The following is a 19,185-nucleotide window of genomic DNA, read 5'->3' on the forward strand; positions in this document are numbered from 1 at the left end:
AGTAACAGCATTTCCGCAACTGAACAGCTGTGTCTGCTATCTAATGAAGATGTTGAATGCTATGGCTGCATTAGGCATGATCAGTGATACGTATGGGCACATTCCATCGCTTCCCCTGTATGACAAATGTGTGGGTTTATCAATCTTGAGTAGATCCATTAGGTCATAACTTCCAGTATGTGTACATCATTTTAAATTAGTCAGTAAGCAAGGTCAGTTGGAGAAGAAGGTACCGACGGACATGTACATTGGGGACATGTGGTAACTCCTCCATAGGAATGAATGGAATTCTGCAGGATTTCAATTCAATGTTTCAAGAACAAAATGACATGGATGTACAGTGGGGAGAACAAGTATTTGATACACTGCCGATTTTGCAGGTTTTCCTACTTACAAAGCATGTAGAGGTCTGTAATTTTTATCATAGGTACACTTCAACTGTGAGAGACGGAATCTAAAACAAAAATCCAGATAATCACATTGTATGATTTTTAAGTAATTAATTTGCATTTTATTGCATGACATAAGTATTTGATACATCAGAAAAGCAGAACTTAATATTTGGTACAGAAACCTTTGTTTGCAATTACAGAGATCATACGTTTCCTGTAGGTCTAGACCAGGTTTGCGCACACTGCAGCAGGGATTTTGACATGGATGTATGTATTGTTGTTGTTGTTGTAGTGGGGACAGTAACATTAGTACTTTCTAAAAAGCATTCTTTAAGGAAAATGTTTTTTTGGTATATATTTATGTTTAGCTCACATAATATAATGTAAAAGTATGCATTAAGGTGTCTGTAATAGAATAAAGCTGGCAAAAACAAATGTAGACATTAATAAATGCATTTCTATAGCTTCCAAAATATGTTATACAATGTTGGGGGAGTGCCAAGATGGAGGCGCGGCGACTTCAAAACAGCGCCCCTGTCAGCCATCTAATGTATATATAAATCATTGGGTGCATCAGTGGGTGGAGGGTGTCTTAACTTGCGTCTGTCCTCCTTTATATAACCTGATTATGCTAAATGCCAACTGATAGGTGTTAGCTGTGTGGGAGTGTTAAACTGTGGGGGATTTCCGTGGCAGGTTATGTTGTCAAGCCTTCCCATCTGTGGTATTTTAGGATGTCCTCCTGTGGGTCAAAACTACACATCCTTTATGTTACAAAATAAAGATGTGAGAATGGACACATCTGTTACACACACCAACACAGTCGTGAAGAGGCCATGGCAACGCCTCTTCTCCCTCAGGTGGCTGAAAAGATTTGGCATAGGCCCTCAGATCCTCAAAAAACTCTACAGCTGCACCATTGAGAGCATCTTGACTGGCTGCATCACCGCTTGGTATGGAAACTGCTCGGCATCCGACCGCAAGGCGCTACAGAGGATAGTGCGTACAGCCCAGTACATCACTTGGGCCGAGCTCCCTGCCATCCAGGACCTCTATACCAGGCGGTGTCAGAGGAAGGCCCTAAAAATTGTCAAAGAATCCAGCCACCCAAGTCACAGGCTCTTTTCTCTGCTACCACAAGGCAAGCGGTACCGATGCACCAAGGACCCTGAACAGCTTCTACCCCCAAGCCATTAGACGGATAAATAGTTAGTTAAATAAATAATATAATAATAATATGCCATTTAGCAGACGCTTTTATCCAAAGCGACTTACAGTCATGCGTGCATACATTTTTTTTTTTTTTTGTGTATGGGTGGTCCCGGGGATCGAACCCACTACCTTGGCGTTACAAGCGCCGTGCTCTACCAGCTGAGCTATAGTTAACCAAATAGCTGTCCGGACTATCTGCATTGACCCTTTCTGCACTAACTTCTTTTGACTCATCACATACGCTGCTGCTACTATTTATTATCTATCCTGTTGCCTAGTCACTTTATTCCTAGTTATATGTACATATCTACCTCAATTACCTCGTACCCCTGCACACCGACTCGATACTGGTACCCCGTGTATATAGCCAAGTTATCATTACTCATTGTGTATTTATTATTACTTTTATTATTACGTGTTTTACTTTTCTATTATTTCACTGTTTTCTTTCTCTCTGCATCATTGGGAAGGGCCCGTAAGTATGTGTTTCACTGTTAGTCTACACCTGTTGTTTACGAAGCATGTGACGAATAACATTTGATTTGATTTGATTACCATGGTCTCTCCAGCAGGAGGGAATCTCCTGCAGCGGGAAAGGGGGATTAACCTTTTTTGTGCCTCCCAATGGAGATACGTGTGGCCATGCCCCGAGCAATGCCTTCTACAAGCCTGTAATGAACTCAGCTAGTGTCATAACAACAGGCTTAGAAAAGGTCAGGCAACTAGGGAGTCATGTGGCTTTAAGGCAAAATGTCTATGCTAAGATATCATTCTGAATGTATTGGTTCACCGCCGCTTCACTCCTCTAAGCCAAGGCTTTAAATGCAACAAAAAAAAGGTTGTCTAAGCCATCTAGTGAAGAAATAAATAATTATGTCAGAGAACACTAGGTGATGGTTGTGTATGACTCATTGACCCTAAAGGAAAATACAATGGTTATTTGCCTCCATTTTGAGCTGGGTTGTCCAAATGGCACAGGCACTGAGTCATCTTTAACATTGGTGAAATGTCTCCAAATCAGCAATCAGTGACATTAGGAGGGAATAAGAAAGAGGGGAGGGGTGAAGGACGTATGGTGTGCGGTGGCACGTTAAGATGCACGGTTTCCCCTTCATCGTTGTGTGGTCCGCCTTTACATCCTTGACATCCTCACCATTACAATCAGTCTTTTTATTCTTCTTTTAGTAACAAATCTATTAGGATAATTCTCTTAATTAAACTGTCGGAAATGCTTTGTGTTCTCTGTCTCCCTCCTTTTTGCATGATGTATCATACAGGATTAATCACACTTCATCAAATACCAATTAAATTACAATTGAATGAGGCTTATCTTTTTTGTTTACCACTATCCCCTATTACCACTATTAACAGTAGAGTGTGCAAATGAGGAGTATATGCTGTTGAGAAAACGGTAAATGTGATATTTGTTGAAAAAGTTAACTTACTGTAGCTGCTGTTGCATAGTTTGGTATTCCTTGGCTGGAAAATTGATTTCAGATTGTGGCTTTATTGACTTTTGCCATGAATACTTACATTTGAAGCATGATTCATTTGTGATCGATGGAAATATTTCCATCGATCACAAATTAATCATACTTCAAATGTAAGTATTCACGACAAAAGTAATTAAAGCCACAATCTGAAATACATTTTATAGGACTCCAGAGATCAAATCAAGTTGTATTTGTCACTTCATAAACAACAGGTGTAGACTAACAGTGAAATACTTACTTACGGGCCCTTCCCAACAATACAGAGAGAAAAAATAGAAATAATATGAAAATAATAACACAAGGAATAAATACACAATAGCTTGGCTATATACACGGGGTACCAGTACCGAGTCGATGTGCAGGGGCACGAGGTCATTGAGGTAGACATGTACATATACTATAAGCAGGGATAAAGTGACTAGGCAACAGGACAGATAATAAACAGTAGCATCAGCGTACTGTATGTGATGAGTTAAAAGGGTCAATGCAGATAGCCTGTGTAGTTGCTCATTTACTGTTGCCGTCGCTCGATAGCGACAGTTTATTTCTCTATACCTCTCTCAATCTGTGGCCATTGTGGCTATTGATGGGGTTTTGCTTCATCATGTTTAGAAATGAATGCCAAATGGTTAATGTAAAAAAAAACATAATGGTAAATTGTATTTCAAGATTGGTTTTCCATCATTACAAAAATCAAATTACCCTGCTTCCTGGCTGAAAGTTCACATCAAGAATTTCTTAAATCATAACAAGGTTCTAGACTCCCTAATCAAACTAAATGTGCCAGATTCAATCCCGCAAAGTGCATTTTAAGCTCATCTGTGACTTATCTGACAAGCTCTGGAAACACTGGAGTTGCCCGTCTCACTAATAGAGATGATGGACCTCTGAATAGCTGGACAACGGATGAGCTTTACAGAGCTGTCAAACTTAATCCAGAAATTATTAGTCAAGTCATTCAAGCGTAAAGGTGCATTTTACAGACCACAATCATCAGCATAATGCACTCAGACAATTTTATGCCCGCCCGTTCTTCTACTGCCATGCTGTGCTGGATCCCATAACATTACAGAAACCCATTGCAAAGTGGGTAGCTCACTGACATGATTTGCAGGTGAACATACTGTATCTTAATATCTTTCAAGTCAGTATTTTGCAGGAGAGCTTTAGTCATTTCATCAGAGTTATTCATGTGATTGATTATAAACGTGTCGTTTGTGTTAAATCAGTCAACGTTATGTCATGAATGAGTGAAGGTTATATTGCTATATCATAGCATAGCTTTAAAACCTGTGAAGATGGCTCGGAGGATACACATTTAATAATTGTAATAATAGGGTTGCAAAATTCTGGAAACTTTCCACAGATTTTTAGAAATCCTGGTTGGAGGTTTCAGATTTCCGGTTTATTCCCTCCTGGTGCCAGGAATTTTCAAACAAGGGTTTCTGGAAAACCTAGGATTTTTGGAAACATTACCAGGTTTTTGCAACTCTATGTGTGACATCGTTGAAGAGCATAAAAATACTATGTCACAGAACTTGTGAGCTGGGGTTTGAACATAATAATATCCTGAAAAATAGAAAAGCTGGTGTCTCAACAGAATATGTTACTGTATCTTTAATCTGCCTAGGGGAGTTTCAACATTTCTTTATTAAACTGACCAATGCCCAAGACACAATAGATTTATTGCTATTATAAAGTTTGACACAAGTGATGAATGACACTGTTTCAGGTTATATAACGGCACATACACTCTTTTTCAACAGCATGTTTGCTTTACTCATAATGAAAACTGTGTTCTGATTTTCAGCAGCCTGAGCCAAAGCATATCGTCCAAAAACATAGGATATCTACCACCCTGATGGCTCCCTGTGAGCTCTGTAGACTTTCCCCTCTCAGTGGTGGTATGGTTGACTGCCCCTTGGAAACCTTTGATGAGAGCTCTCCCCTGGGAGCTCAGATACTGAAGAACAGCATAAACTTCAGTGACCATTGTCTGTTAGACATCAAAGCATGTTTTTTAATTCCCATTCCCTCCTTTCACATCTTTTCATCTGGTTTATAAAGGATGAAACATGTCCATAGAATAGTGAACAGCTGTACACCTTATTCTGTTTTGGCCATTGATATAAACTCTAGTCACTTGACGAACCAACCCTCAAGAGAACATCCATATATATAATCAGAATTGCAAATGGAACTTCTTTCAACAGTGAGATGAATGTAGATGTCTCCTGTGTGATGTATTTCAGGTACAACTGCTCCAGCCTTGCTGAACAGTACCTCCAACCAACTCTACCTTCACTTCCAGAGTGATATCAGTGTTGTTGCTGCTGGATTCCACCTTGAGTACAAAAGTGAGTACAGAGTGTGTCTCATCATGAAACTTTCATTATCTCCATACCCTCTGACCCTGTGAAAAAAAAGGAATCTACAAGATTTTCACTCTCTCTCTTTCTCTCTTTCTGCTTCCTTGTTTATAACAAGGATGCAGTGGGTATGTAGTAGCATCACATACAGTGCAGCTAAAAATCATGATCAAAAGCACTCAACGGGGCGTTCTACTTTTGTAATGTTAAAAATGAAGCAGCTCTGGGTGAGGCATGTGCATTTTGACATTTAAAAAGCTTTAGAAAAATAACCAAAAGCTGTCATCATAGTTGACACTCAGTCCACCTGTCTTATTAACTCACTACTGTAGCCTACTGAGTAAGATCTGATCTGAATACAGTAATTTGTCTAAGGGAAAATTGCCTTTGGATGCTATCTCGCTCACCTACTTTCACTAGCACAACAAAAGACAGTAGACCAATGAATTGCCCCCTCTTGAATCAATACTGTACTGTATAAACCTATGTGCTTTAGTAGGGTCCAATAACACATAATGTACATAATTGACTAGTTTCAGGAAATTAGGCATATGTCGACTTCACTTCTTCACAGGAGAGGCATTTGAACGTAAACATAAATGTTTTATCAAAATGCGTTTTTGTGGGGCAGAAATCCCTTCTGGAACATGTGAACTTTAATGTGCCTTAATAACAGACTTGTATTCCATCTGTAAATGCGAATAAAATAGTTCAATTACAAGCCTAGTAGGTTTAGCCACGGAAAAAGACAGGAACCTTCCCGCTAGCCATGATTGGCTGAGATAATGGATGGGCTGGACATGCCGGGAGATGAGTTTGGATTGATCTGTAGCATGCTATGTGCACAAATCATTAAGATGCGTGTCATGGCTTTGATGTCAGGAAGATTTAAACAACAAACTTACAACATTAGCATAAATTGTTCAACAAGTACAGCATAATTCACTGACATGACAACAAGAATTATGTTAACCCAAAAATAAATACAAAGGAAACTGTCTGATAAAATCCCATTTCTCTACCTTTTACCACTGTCTCTTACATGGGTTGGAGCCTGATGGGAATTCCTCTTTTCAATTCTGAAATGGGCTCCCAAACTGTGCTGTGTGGACACTGATAGCATCAGAGATCATCTGTCTCTGTGGCTGCTTGCCTCATCTGGCTCTGTCTCAACAGAAGAAACAGTGCCCTTTAGCTGCCGTGGACAGTCCTGATGTAAACCATTTCACCTTATTCATTCTTAACACCTCAACGTCCTCTGCCACTATCTCCAAGGCCTCTCGGTGAGGATCCCAATTCGTCTATTTCCCCTCTCTCAGCCCACTTAGAAGTTTATCCCCCATGTGCAGCCTATGTGCTATGTGATTGTCACGGACGTTGAAGGACGGGTCAGACCAAGGCGCAGCGTGAAATGCATACATGTTTATTATATAAACTAAACACACGAACAACGTAACGTGAAGTCCTCAGGCTAAACACAATACAAGCCTCTAAACACGGAACAAGATCCCACAACTAATGATGCCAACAGGCTGCCTAAGTATGATCCCCAATCAGAGACAACGAGCGACAGCTGCCTCTGATTGGGAATCACACCCGGCCAAACATAGAAACACAATACCTAGAATGAGAACATAGAAATAACAACATAGAACACCACACCCTGACTCAACATACTAGAGTCCCATAAGTCAGGGCGTGACAGTGATACGGCAGGGCTGTTCATATGGCGGCCCGCGGGCCAGATCCGGCCCATTTATTAATCCCTTTCATCAATTCTGAACATTAATAAATGATCTGCAAAAAAATCCCTGCCAAAATCCGGCTTTCAGTGTCAAAACACTCACACATTACATACGCTCACATGCACAAAACACACACACACACACACATGCATATTGACGCCACACATAGACACACGTTCACAATCTTCACATCTGCCGCTGCTACTCTGTTTATTATATATCCTGATTGCCTAGTAACCTACCCACATGTACATATTACCTCAATTACCTCAACTACCTCATACCCCTGCACATTGACTCGGTACCCCTTGTATATAGTCGTTATTGTATTGTGTCACTATTTCCTTTTTTTCTTATTTGCTATTTTTTTACACTTTTTAACTCTGCGTTGTTGGGAAAGGGCTCGTAAGTAAGCATTTCACAGTAAAGTCTGCACCTATTGTAGTCGGTCCATGTGACAAATACAATACACTATGGTGGTTGTCTAAAGTGTGGTTTCTAGCAGTTTCTAGCAGTTTTTTTGCTGTTTCTAGCGCCTATGTGGCATGTTAATCATGTGTTCTTCATATGAATTTGGCTCTAGCGTTTGAACGGTTTAAGCTACAAAATATTATGACCTCATTCCTAAAAGCTACGACTCTCAGGAACACGTACCTGCCTTCTGTTTCCCTGCTTTTTTATACAGTTCTTCCAAAGCATGTGGAAAATGTCCCCCTGCAATGAAACTTGTATACATCTGGCCCCCGTAAGAATATAGTTGAATAGCCCTGTGATCCTGGGATCTAAACAGGAAACATACCAACGTTTTTTAATCAGTCTCTTATCTTGATTAGAGATAGATGATTTATCTCACCGCGGCATGAAGAGGATATATTTAACACAGGGCATGACTCCTTCTGGTCGCTACACACCCCACAACACAACCATACATGCTAGATTAGGCGTGTTAACCCTGGAGTCCTGGCTCAATTGCCACCCTGGAACCTCCTTAATACAATCATGGCAACGGCAACCTAATCATCCCTAGCTTTGAATTGTCTCGTTTAACCCTTCGCCTCTCCATAGCAACACTTGGCTAAAACATGGCAGAGCCGGCAGGTTCAGACCAGGGAGGCTTGAGGACATGTTGAGCAGAACATCTAAGGTGGCCCTTACTAATAGATTTTGGACAAAACTGAGACATGCTGAGAATGTCAGGACAATTTAGTATGTATTATTTGCCAATTTTCTTCAATATTAATACACATCATTGGCAGGATGTGTTCCTGGAAGCATTATGCCTGCTATAGCCATGCCATTTCTGCAGTGTTATGCAGAATAGGGGAGAGCCAGTGTTTGTAAAGGACATCAACTGTATAATTAAGCAATAAGGCATGAGGAGGTGTTATATGCAGTGTTGTAAAGTACTTAAGTAAAAATACTTTAAAGTACTACTTAAGTAGTTTTTTGGGGTATCTGTACTTTACTATTTATATTTTTGCCAACTTTTACTTTTACTTCACTACATTCCTAAAGATAATGATGTACAGTCGTGGTCAAAAGTTTTGAGAATGACACAAATACTAATTTTCACAAAGTCTGCTGCCTCAGTTTTGATGATGGCAATTTGCATATACTCCAGAATGTCATGAAGAGTGATCAAATGAATTGCAATTAATTGCAGTCCCTCTTTGCCATGAAAATGAACTTAATCCCAAAAAAACATTTCCACTGCATTTCAGCCCTGCCACAAAAGGACCAGCTGCCATCATGTCAGTGATTATTTCGTTAACACAGGTGAGAGTGTTGATGAGGACACGGCTGGAGATCACTCTGTCATGCTGATTGAGTTAGAATAACAGACTGGAAGCTTTAAAAGGAGGGTGGTGCTTGAAATGATTGTTCTACCTCTGTTAACCATGGTTACCTGCAAGGAAACACGTGCCGTCATCATTGCTTTGCACAAAAAGTGCTTCACAGGCAAGGATATTGCTGCTAATAAGATTGCACCTAAATCAACCATTTATCGGATCATCAAGAACTTCAAGGAGAGAGGTTCAATTGTTGTGAAGAAGGCGTCAGGGCTTCCAAGAAAGTCCAGCAAGCGCCAGGACCGTCTCCTAAAGTTGATTCAGCTGCGGGATCGGGGCACCACCAGTGCAGAGCTTGCTCAGGAATGGCAGCAGGCAGGTGTGAGTGCATCTGCACACAGAGTGAGGCAAAATACATTTGGAGGATGGCCTGGTGTCAAGAAGTACAGCAAAGAAGCCACTTCTCTCCAGGAAAAACATCAGGGACAGACTGATATTCTGCAAAAGGTACAGGGATTGGACTGCTGAGGAATGGGAAAGTAATTTTCTCTGATGAATCCCCTTTCCGATTGTTTGGGGCATCCGGAAAACACCTTGTCCGGAGAAGACAAGGTGAGCGCTACCATCAGTCCTGTGTTATGCCAACAGTAAAGCATCCTGAGACCATTCATGTGTGGGGTTGCTTCTCAGCCAAGGGAGTGGGCTCACTCACAATTTTGCCTAAGAACACAGCCATTAATAAAGAATGGTACCAACACATCCTCCGAGAGCAACTTCTCCCAACCATCCAAGAACAGTTTGGTGACGACCAATGCCTTTTCCAGCATGATGGAGCACCTTGCCATAAGGCAAAAGTGATAACTAAGTGGCTCGGGGAACAAAACATCGACATTTTGGGTCCATGGCCAGGAAACTCCCCAGACCTTAATCCCATTGAGAACTTGTGGTCGATCCTCAAGAGGCGGGTGGACAAACAAAACCCCACAAATTCTGACAAAACTCCAAGCATTGATTATGCAAGAATGGGCTGCCATCAGTCAGGATGTGGCCCAAAAGTTAATTGATAGCATGCCAAGGCGGATTGCAGAGGTCTTGAAAAATAAGAGTCAACACTGCAAATATTGACTCTTTGCATAAACTTAATGTAATTGTCAATAAAAGCCTTTGACACTTATGGAATGCTTGTAATTATACTTCAGTATACCATAGTAACATCTGACAAATATATCTCATAACACTGAAGCAGCGAACTTTGTGAAGACCAATACTTGTGTCATTCTCAAAACTTTTGACCACGACTGTACTTTTTACTCCATACATTTTCCCTGGCACCCAAAAGTACTCATTACATTTTGACAGGAAAATGGTTCAATTCACACACTTATCAAGAGAACATCCCTGGTCATCCCTACAGCCTCTGATCTGGCGGACTCATTAAACACAAATGCTTTGTTTGTAAATGATACAGTGGGGAAAAAAAGTATTTAGTCAGCCACCAATTGTGCAAGTTCTCCCACTTAAAAAGATGAGAGAGGCCTGTAATTTTCATCATAGGTACACGTCAACTATGACAGACAAAATGAGGAAAAAAAATCCAGAAAATCACATTGTAGGATTTTTTATGAATTTATTTGCAAATTATGGTGGAAAATAAGTATTTGGTCACCTACAAACAAGCAAGATTTCTGGCTCTCACAGACCTGTAACTTCTTCTTTAAGAGGCTCCTCTGTCCTCCACTCGTTACCTGTATTAATGGCACCTGTTTGAACTTGTTATCAGTATAAAAGACACCTGTCCACAACCTCAAACAGTCACACTCCAAACTCCACTATGGCCAAGACCAAAGAGCTGTCAAAGGACACCAGAAACAAAATTGTAGACCTGCACCAGGCTGGAAAGACTGAATCTGCAATAGGTAAGCAGCTTGGTTTGAAGAAATGAACTGTGGGAGCAATTATTAGGAAATGGAAGACATACAAGACCACTGATAATCTCCCTCGATCTGGGGCTCCACGCAAGATCTCACCCCGTGGGGTCAAAATTATCACAAGAACGGTGAGCAAAAATCCCAGAATCACACGGGGGAACCTAGTGAATGACCTGCAGAGAGCTGGGACCAAAGTAACAAAGCCTACCATCAGTAACACACTACGCCGCCAGGGACTTAAATCCTGCAGTGCCAGACGTGTCCCCTTGCTATGATGAAGCACCAGACAGCACCTATGATGAAAATTACAGGCCTCTCTCATCTTTTTAAGTGGGAGAACTTGCACAATTGGTGGCTGACTAAATACTTTTTTTCCCCACTGTATCTGGGTTTTGGAGCGTGCCCCTGGCTATCCATAAAAAAAATACAATTAAAATGGTGCTGTCTGGTTTGCTTAATATAAGGAATTTGAAATTATTTATACTTTTACTTTTACTTTTGATACTTAAGTATATTTAAAACCAAATACTTTTAGACTTTTACTCAAGTAGTATTTTACTGGGTGACTTTCACTTTTACTTAAGTCATTTTCTATTAAGGTATCTTTACTTTTACTCAAGTATGACAATTTAGTACTTTTTCCACCACTGGGTATATGGCCAATATACCACGGCTAAGAACTGTTCTTAGGCACGATGCAACGCGAAGTGCCTGGATACAGCCCTTAGCCGTGGTATTTTGGCCATATACCACAAACCCCCGAGGTGCCTTATTGCTATTATAAACTGGTTACCAACGTAATTAGAGCAGTAAAAATAAATGTTTTGTCATACCTGTGGTATATGGTCTGATATACCACAGCTGTCAGCCAATCAGCATTCAGGGCTCGAACCACCCAGTTTATAATACATTTTTACCTAGAGCTACATGTACTGTAAAAGTAGATATCAATAAAGAAGAATAGCTTTGTGACTTTCTGTCAGAACGAGAGGAGCTTGTTATATTTGCATAGAGATGGTTGTCATTGACTTTTAGGTTTATCCTGAATGTTTAGCATCGGATGACTGTGGCTGCATCTTAATGATCCTAGACTGAATCTGTCTTGTGCACGGTAGTTACGAAGTGCCAAATCTATAATGAGATTCATGCCACGTGTTTTTATCACACATCAAGATGCTGAATTTGTTAGAGCTCGGGTGAGGAGACAAGTGTATCAAATGTTCGACTTTTTGGATCTGAATTCCTGCCTGGATCAGTCCGTTGTGATTGTAGAGAAAATGTCAGATTTTTTCCCTCAAGGGTTATAATTTATCCTCTGAGAGTGAGACTATGGCCATGTGGCATTTTATTGATTTATTCTGCAGAAAATCACTTCCAATGGTTGGTATGTGTATTGTGAGTTTCAGCTAGATGGAATTGGAATTAACAAGTGAAATTGATCTAAATAAATGTGTTAGTAGTTTGGTACAAGCCAGGGTTCTGATGCCTTAGCATTTAAAGAAATGCCCAGTGTTCCTTTTGTGGTTCATCGGTTTTTTACCAGCTGCATACTGTACATCTCGCCTCACTCCCTCCTGAACAGGAGTACATGCTCCTTAGAATCTATTGAAAGTACCTTGCTCCGAATTCTGCTGTGAATTCTCCTTGAACCAAAGCCAATGTTTAATCTCCCTAGTCTCGCCCTAGCTGCCCACAGCCATTTGGGCTTCCCTGTTTGAAACAGTCACCTACACATTAGCAGTGTGTCAGTGTCTGTTGGCTTTTGTTGTGTTGGGTAATGTAGGCATCGCAGGTGAAAGTCCTTTGCTATTGATGGGTAGAAAAATGAGAGAGTTTTACACACACTCACAACTGCACAGTGCTACCTGCTGAGTGGTGCAATCCAAATAAGACAAATTTATACAGGATCTCCTTTCATTGGCTTGACGAAGGTGGTTGTCATGGCAACATTCTCTCTCACTGTCTCCTCCTGCAGTGTGTACAGTTTTAACCCACTGGAAGATGTTTCCAAGAAATGAGCAAAATCACAATGCATATTTAAATAACACGGATCAGTGGGTATGCTATTTTCAGATTTTTTTTACAATACTGTTTTAGCGTTCTAAATAAAAAAGCATAGAGACAATGGTTACACACTACAGCACAAAATACACTTATAGCTTCATGACGTTGTCAGTATCCTGTGCCCCTGGGTACCAACTGTAGTTATGTATCTGCATGACCTTCCTACGACCGGGTTTATAACCATCCAAATGACAAATTATGTAACTATACAAAACGTAACAAACGTACAAAAATTCTATGTCATCATGACAAAATCAATAATCATCTTATCTATTTTAATAGCTATAGGCTATACCAGAGCCTGTTGACAGCATACAATAATCATATCCAATTGGCTTTGCAATACTCTCTGATGTGTTTGCCTCTTGTTGCTCCAGCTTTGATAAATACTGTACTCTGAAACATCAAAACAGGATCACCATACTGAGTATTGAAGACCAATCATTCCTGTGATGTGCAACATCAAGTATTTATCTAAGCAGGCATGATGACACCTTTTTTCTCTTTATGCTTCATCCAGCCGTTGGTCTCACCACTTGTCCGGAGCCAATGGTGCCTGCCAACGGGATCAAAACAGCAGACAGGTACATGGTCAATGAGGTGGTGTCATTCAGCTGTGAACCGGGATACATGCTGCAGGTGAGAGCCTTTTAGAGAATCATGTGTGCTATATTCCCACTGCTATGTCAACGTGTTGCTAAGCTTTTGCCCTAAGTAAATTTGTAAAGATGTGTCCTGTGTCGCATGTCTTGTATGCAAGGTCAACTCAGCAACAGAGGCAAACTGTGATTTGTCTTTGAGTTCAGTGTGCTGAGAGAGAAACCCCCTACCTTTACATTATAGAGAGAAACCACCTAACTATACATTATAGAGAGAAACCATCTACCTTTACAGTACATTATAGAGAGAAACATCCTACCTTTACATTATCGAGAGAAACCACCTACCTTTACATTCTAGAGAGAAACCACCTAACTATACATTATAGAGAGAAACCCCCCACCTTTACAGTGCATTATAGAGAGAAACCTCCTACCTTTACATCTGAGAGAGAAACCCCCTACCTTTACATTATAGAGAGAAACCCCTACCTTTACATTAGAGAGAGAAACCCCCTACCTTTACATTATAGAGAGAAACCCCCTACCTTTACACTATAGAGAGAAACCACCTACCTATACATTATAGAGAGAAACATCCTACCTTTACATCTGAGCGAGAAACCCCCTACCTTTACATTATAGAGAGAAACCCCTACCTTTACATTATAGAGTGAAACCCCCTACCTTTACATTATAGAGTTATAGAGAGAAAACCCCTACCTTTACACTATAGGGAGAAACCCCCTACCTTTACATCTGAGAGAGAAACCCCCTACCTTTACATTATAGAGAGAAACCACCTACTTTTACATTATAGAGAGAAAACCCTTACCTTTACATTATAGAGAGAAACCCCCTACTTTTACATTATAGAGATAAAACCCTTACCTTTACATTATAGAGAGAAACCCCCTACGTTTACATTATAGAGAGAAAACCCCTACTTTTACATTATAGAGAGAAAACCCTTACCTTTACATTTAGAGAGAAAACCCCTACCTTTACATACTAGAGAGAAAACCCTTACCTTTACATTCTAGAGAGAAAACCCCTACTTTTACATTATAGAGAGAAACCCCCTACCTTTACATTAGAGAGAGAAACCCCCTACCTTTACATTATAGAGAGAAACACCCTACCTTTACATTATGGAGAGAAACCCCCTACCTTTACACTATAGAGAGAAACCCCCTACCTTTACATTATAGAGAGAAACCCCTTACCTTTACATTATAGAGAGAAAACCCCTACCTTTACACTATAGAGAGAAACCCCCTACCTTTACATTATAGAGAGAAACCCATTACATTTACACTATAGAGTTATAGAGAGAAAACCCTACCTTTACACTATAGGGAGAAACCCCCTACCTTTACACTATAGGGAGAAACCCCCTACCTTTACATCTGAGAGAGAAACCCCCTACCTTTACATTATAGAGAGAAACCACCTACTTTTACATTATAGAGAAAAAACCCTTACCTTTACATTATAGAGAGAAACCCCCTACTTTTACATTATAGAGAGAAACCCCTACCTTTACATTATAGAAAGAAACCCCCTACCTTTACATCTGAGAGATAAACCCCATACCTTTACATTATAGAGAGAAACCACCTACTTTTACATTATAGAGAGAAAACCCTTACCTTTACATTATAGAGAGAAACCCCCTACTTTTACATTATAGAGAGAAAACCCTTACCTTTACATTTTAGAGAGAAAACCCCTACCTTTACATACTAGAGAAAAAACCTTACCTTTACATTCTAGAGAGAAAACCCCTACTTTTACATTATAGAGAGAAACCCCTACCTTTACATTAGAGAGAGAAACCCCCTTCCTTAACATTATAGAGAGAAACCCCCTACCTTTACATTATAGAGAGAAACCACATACTTTTACATTATAGAGAGAAAACCCCTACCTTTACATTATAGAGAGAAAACCCCTACTTTTACATTATAGAGAGAAAACCCTTACCTTTACATTATAGAGAGAAACCCCCTACCTTTACATACTAGAGAGAAAACCCTTACCTTTACATTCTAGAGAGAAAACCCCTACTTTTACATTATAGAGAGAAACCCCCTACCTTTACATTATAGAGAGAAACCCCCTGCCTTTACATTATAGAGAAAAAAACCCTACCTTTACATCTGAGAGAGAAACCCCCTACCTTTATATTATAGAGTGAAACCCCCTACTTTTACATTATAGAGAGAAAATCCTTACCTTTACATTATAGAGAGAAACCCCCTACGTTTACATTATAGAGAGAAAAACCCTACTTTTACATTATAGAGAGAAAACCCTTACCTTTACATTTTAGAGAGAAAACTCCTACCTTTACATACTAGAGAGAAAACCCTTACCTTTACATTTTAGAGAGAAAACCCCTACCTTTACATACTAGAGAGAAAACCCTTACCTTTACATTCTAGAGAGAAAACCCCTACTTTTACATTATAGAGAGAAACCCCCTACCATTACATTAGAGAGAGAAACCCCCTACCTTTACATTATAGAGAGAAACACCCTACCTTTACATTATAGAGAGAAACCCCCTACCTTTACACTATAGAGAGAAACCCCCTACCTTTACATTATAGAGAGAAACCCCTTACCTTTACACTATAGAGTTATAGAGAGAAAACCCCTACCTTTACACTATAGGGAGAAACCCCCTAACTTTACATCTGAGAGAGAAACCCCCTACTTTTACATTATAGAGAGAAACCCCTACCTTTACATTATAGAAGGAAACCCCCTACCTTTACATCGGAGAGAGAAACCCCCTACCTTTACATTATAGAGAGAAACCACCTACTTTTACATTATAGAGAGAAAACCCTTACCTTTACATTATAGAGAGAAACCCCCTACTTTTACATTATAGAGAGAAAACCCTTACCTTTACATTTTAGAGAGAAAACCCCTACCTTTACATACTAGAGAAAAAACCTTACCTTTACATTCTAGAGAGAAAACCCCTACTTTTACATTATAGAGAGAAACCCCCTACCTTTACATTAGAGAGAGAAACCCCCTTCCTTAACATTATAGAGAGAAACCCCCTACCTTTACATTATAGAGAGAAACCCCCTACCTTTACATTATAGAGAGAAACCACATACTTTTACATTATAGAGAGAAACCCCCTACCTTTACATTATAGAGAGAAACCACCTACTTTTACATTATAGAGAGAAAACCCTTACCTTTACATTATAGAGAGAAACCCCCTACTTTTACATTATAGAGAGAAAACCCTTACCTTTACATTTTAGAGAGAAAACCCCTACCTTTACATACTAGAGAAAAAACCTTACCTTTACATTCTAGAGAGAAAACCCCTACTTTTACATTATAGAGAGAAACACCCTACCTTTACATTATGGAGAGAAACCCCCTACCTTTACACTATAGAGAGAAACCCCCTACCTTTACATTATAGAGAGAAACCCCTTACCTTTACATTATAGAGAGAAAACCCCTACCTTTACACTATAGAGAGAAACCCCCTACCTTTACATTATAGAGAGAAACCCATTACATTTACACTATAGAGTTATAGAGAGAAAACCCTACCTTTACACTATAGGGAGAAACCCCCTACCTTTACACTATAGGGAGAAACCCCCTACCTTTACATCTGAGAGAGAAACCCCCTACCTTTACATTATAGAGAGAAACCACCTACTTTTACATTATAGAGAAAAAACCCTTACCTTTACATTATAGAGAGAAACCCCCTACTTTTACATTATAGAGAGAAACCCCTACCTTTACATTATAGAAAGAAACCCCCTACCTTTACATCTGAGAGATAAACCCCATACCTTTACATTATAGAGAGAAACCACCTACTTTTACATTATAGAGAGAAAACCCTTACCTTTACATTATAGAGAGAAACCCCCTACTTTTACATTATAGAGAGAAAACCCTTACCTTTACATTTTAGAGAGAAAACCCCTACCTTTACATACTAGAGAAAAAACCTTACCTTTACATTCTAGAGAGAAAACCCCTACTTTTACATTATAGAGAGAAACCCCTACCTTTACATTAGAGAGAGAAACCCCCTTCCTTAACATTATAGAGAGAAACCCCCTACCTTTACATTATAGAGAGAAACCACATACTTTTACATTATAGAGAGAAAACCCCTACCTTTACATTATAGAGAGAAAACCCCTACTTTTACATTATAGAGAGAAAACCCTTACCTTTACATTATAGAGAGAAACCCCCTACCTTTACATACTAGAGAGAAAACCCTTACCTTTACATTCTAGAGAGAAAACCCCTACTTTTACATTATAGAGAGAAACCCCCTACCTTTACATTATAGAGAGAAACCCCCTGCCTTTACATTATAGAGAAAAAAACCCTACCTTTACATCTGAGAGAGAAACCCCCTACCTTTATATTATAGAGTGAAACCCCCTACTTTTACATTATAGAGAGAAAATCCTTACCTTTACATTATAGAGAGAAACCCCCTACGTTTACATTATAGAGAGAAAAACCCTACTTTTACATTATAGAGAGAAAACCCTTACCTTTACATTTTAGAGAGAAAACTCCTACCTTTACATACTAGAGAGAAAACCCTTACCTTTACATTTTAGAGAGAAAACCCCTACCTTTACATACTAGAGAGAAAACCCTTACCTTTACATTCTAGAGAGAAAACCCCTACTTTTACATTATAGAGAGAAACCCCCTACCATTACATTAGAGAGAGAAACCCCCTACCTTTACATTATAGAGAGAAACACCCTACCTTTACATTATAGAGAGAAACCCCCTACCTTTACACTATAGAGAGAAACCCCCTACCTTTACATTATAGAGAGAAACCCCTTACCTTTACACTATAGAGTTATAGAGAGAAAACCCCTACCTTTACACTATAGGGAGAAACCCCCTAACTTTACATCTGAGAGAGAAACCCCCTACTTTTACATTATAGAGAGAAACCCCTACCTTTACATTATAGAAGGAAACCCCCTACCTTTACATCGGAGAGAGAAACCCCCTACCTTTACATTATAGAGAGAAACCACCTACTTTTACATTATAGAGAGAAAACCCTTACCTTTACATTATAGAGAGAAACCCCCTACTTTTACATTATAGAGAGAAAACCCTTACCTTTACATTTTAGAGAGAAAACCCCTACCTTTACATACTAGAGAAAAAACCTTACCTTTACATTCTAGAGAGAAAACCCCTACTTTTACATTATAGAGAGAAACCCCCTACCTTTACATTAGAGAGAGAAACCCCCTTCCTTAACATTATAGAGAGAAACCCCCTACCTTTACATTATAGAGAGAAACCCCCTACCTTTACATTATAGAGAGAAACCACATACTTTTACATTATAGAGAGAAAACCCCTACCTTTACATTATAGAGAGAAAACCCCTAATTTTACATTATAGAGAGAAAACCCTTACCTTTACATTATAGAGAGAAACCCCCTACCTTTACATACTAGAGAGAAAACCCTTACCTTTACATTCTAGAGAGAAAACCCCTACTTTTACATTATAGAGAGAAACCCCCTACCTTTACAT

General features: G+C 39.5%; 1 protein-coding gene across 3 annotated transcripts in view; it reads left to right on the forward strand.

Annotated features, from left to right (window-relative positions):
- Window positions 1-19,185, forward strand: part of LOC311101197 (CUB and sushi domain-containing protein 1-like) — a gene marked incomplete at both ends in the record, with an annotated part of 408,327 nt that overhangs the window by 326,562 nt on the left and 62,580 nt on the right. For all 3 annotated transcript variants that reach the window (XM_084142297.1, XM_084142298.1, XM_084142299.1), the window contains 2 exons: window positions 5,350-5,454; window positions 13,514-13,632. In XM_084142297.1, the coding sequence (XP_083998423.1) occupies window positions 5,350-5,454; window positions 13,514-13,632 (224 nt within the window). The remainder of the gene's footprint in view (window positions 1-5,349; window positions 5,455-13,513; window positions 13,633-19,185) is intronic.

This window comes from Coregonus lavaretus (assembly GCF_964263955.1).
Source record: "Coregonus lavaretus genome assembly, chromosome: 25".
NCBI lineage: Eukaryota > Metazoa > Chordata > Actinopteri > Salmoniformes > Salmonidae > Coregonus > Coregonus lavaretus.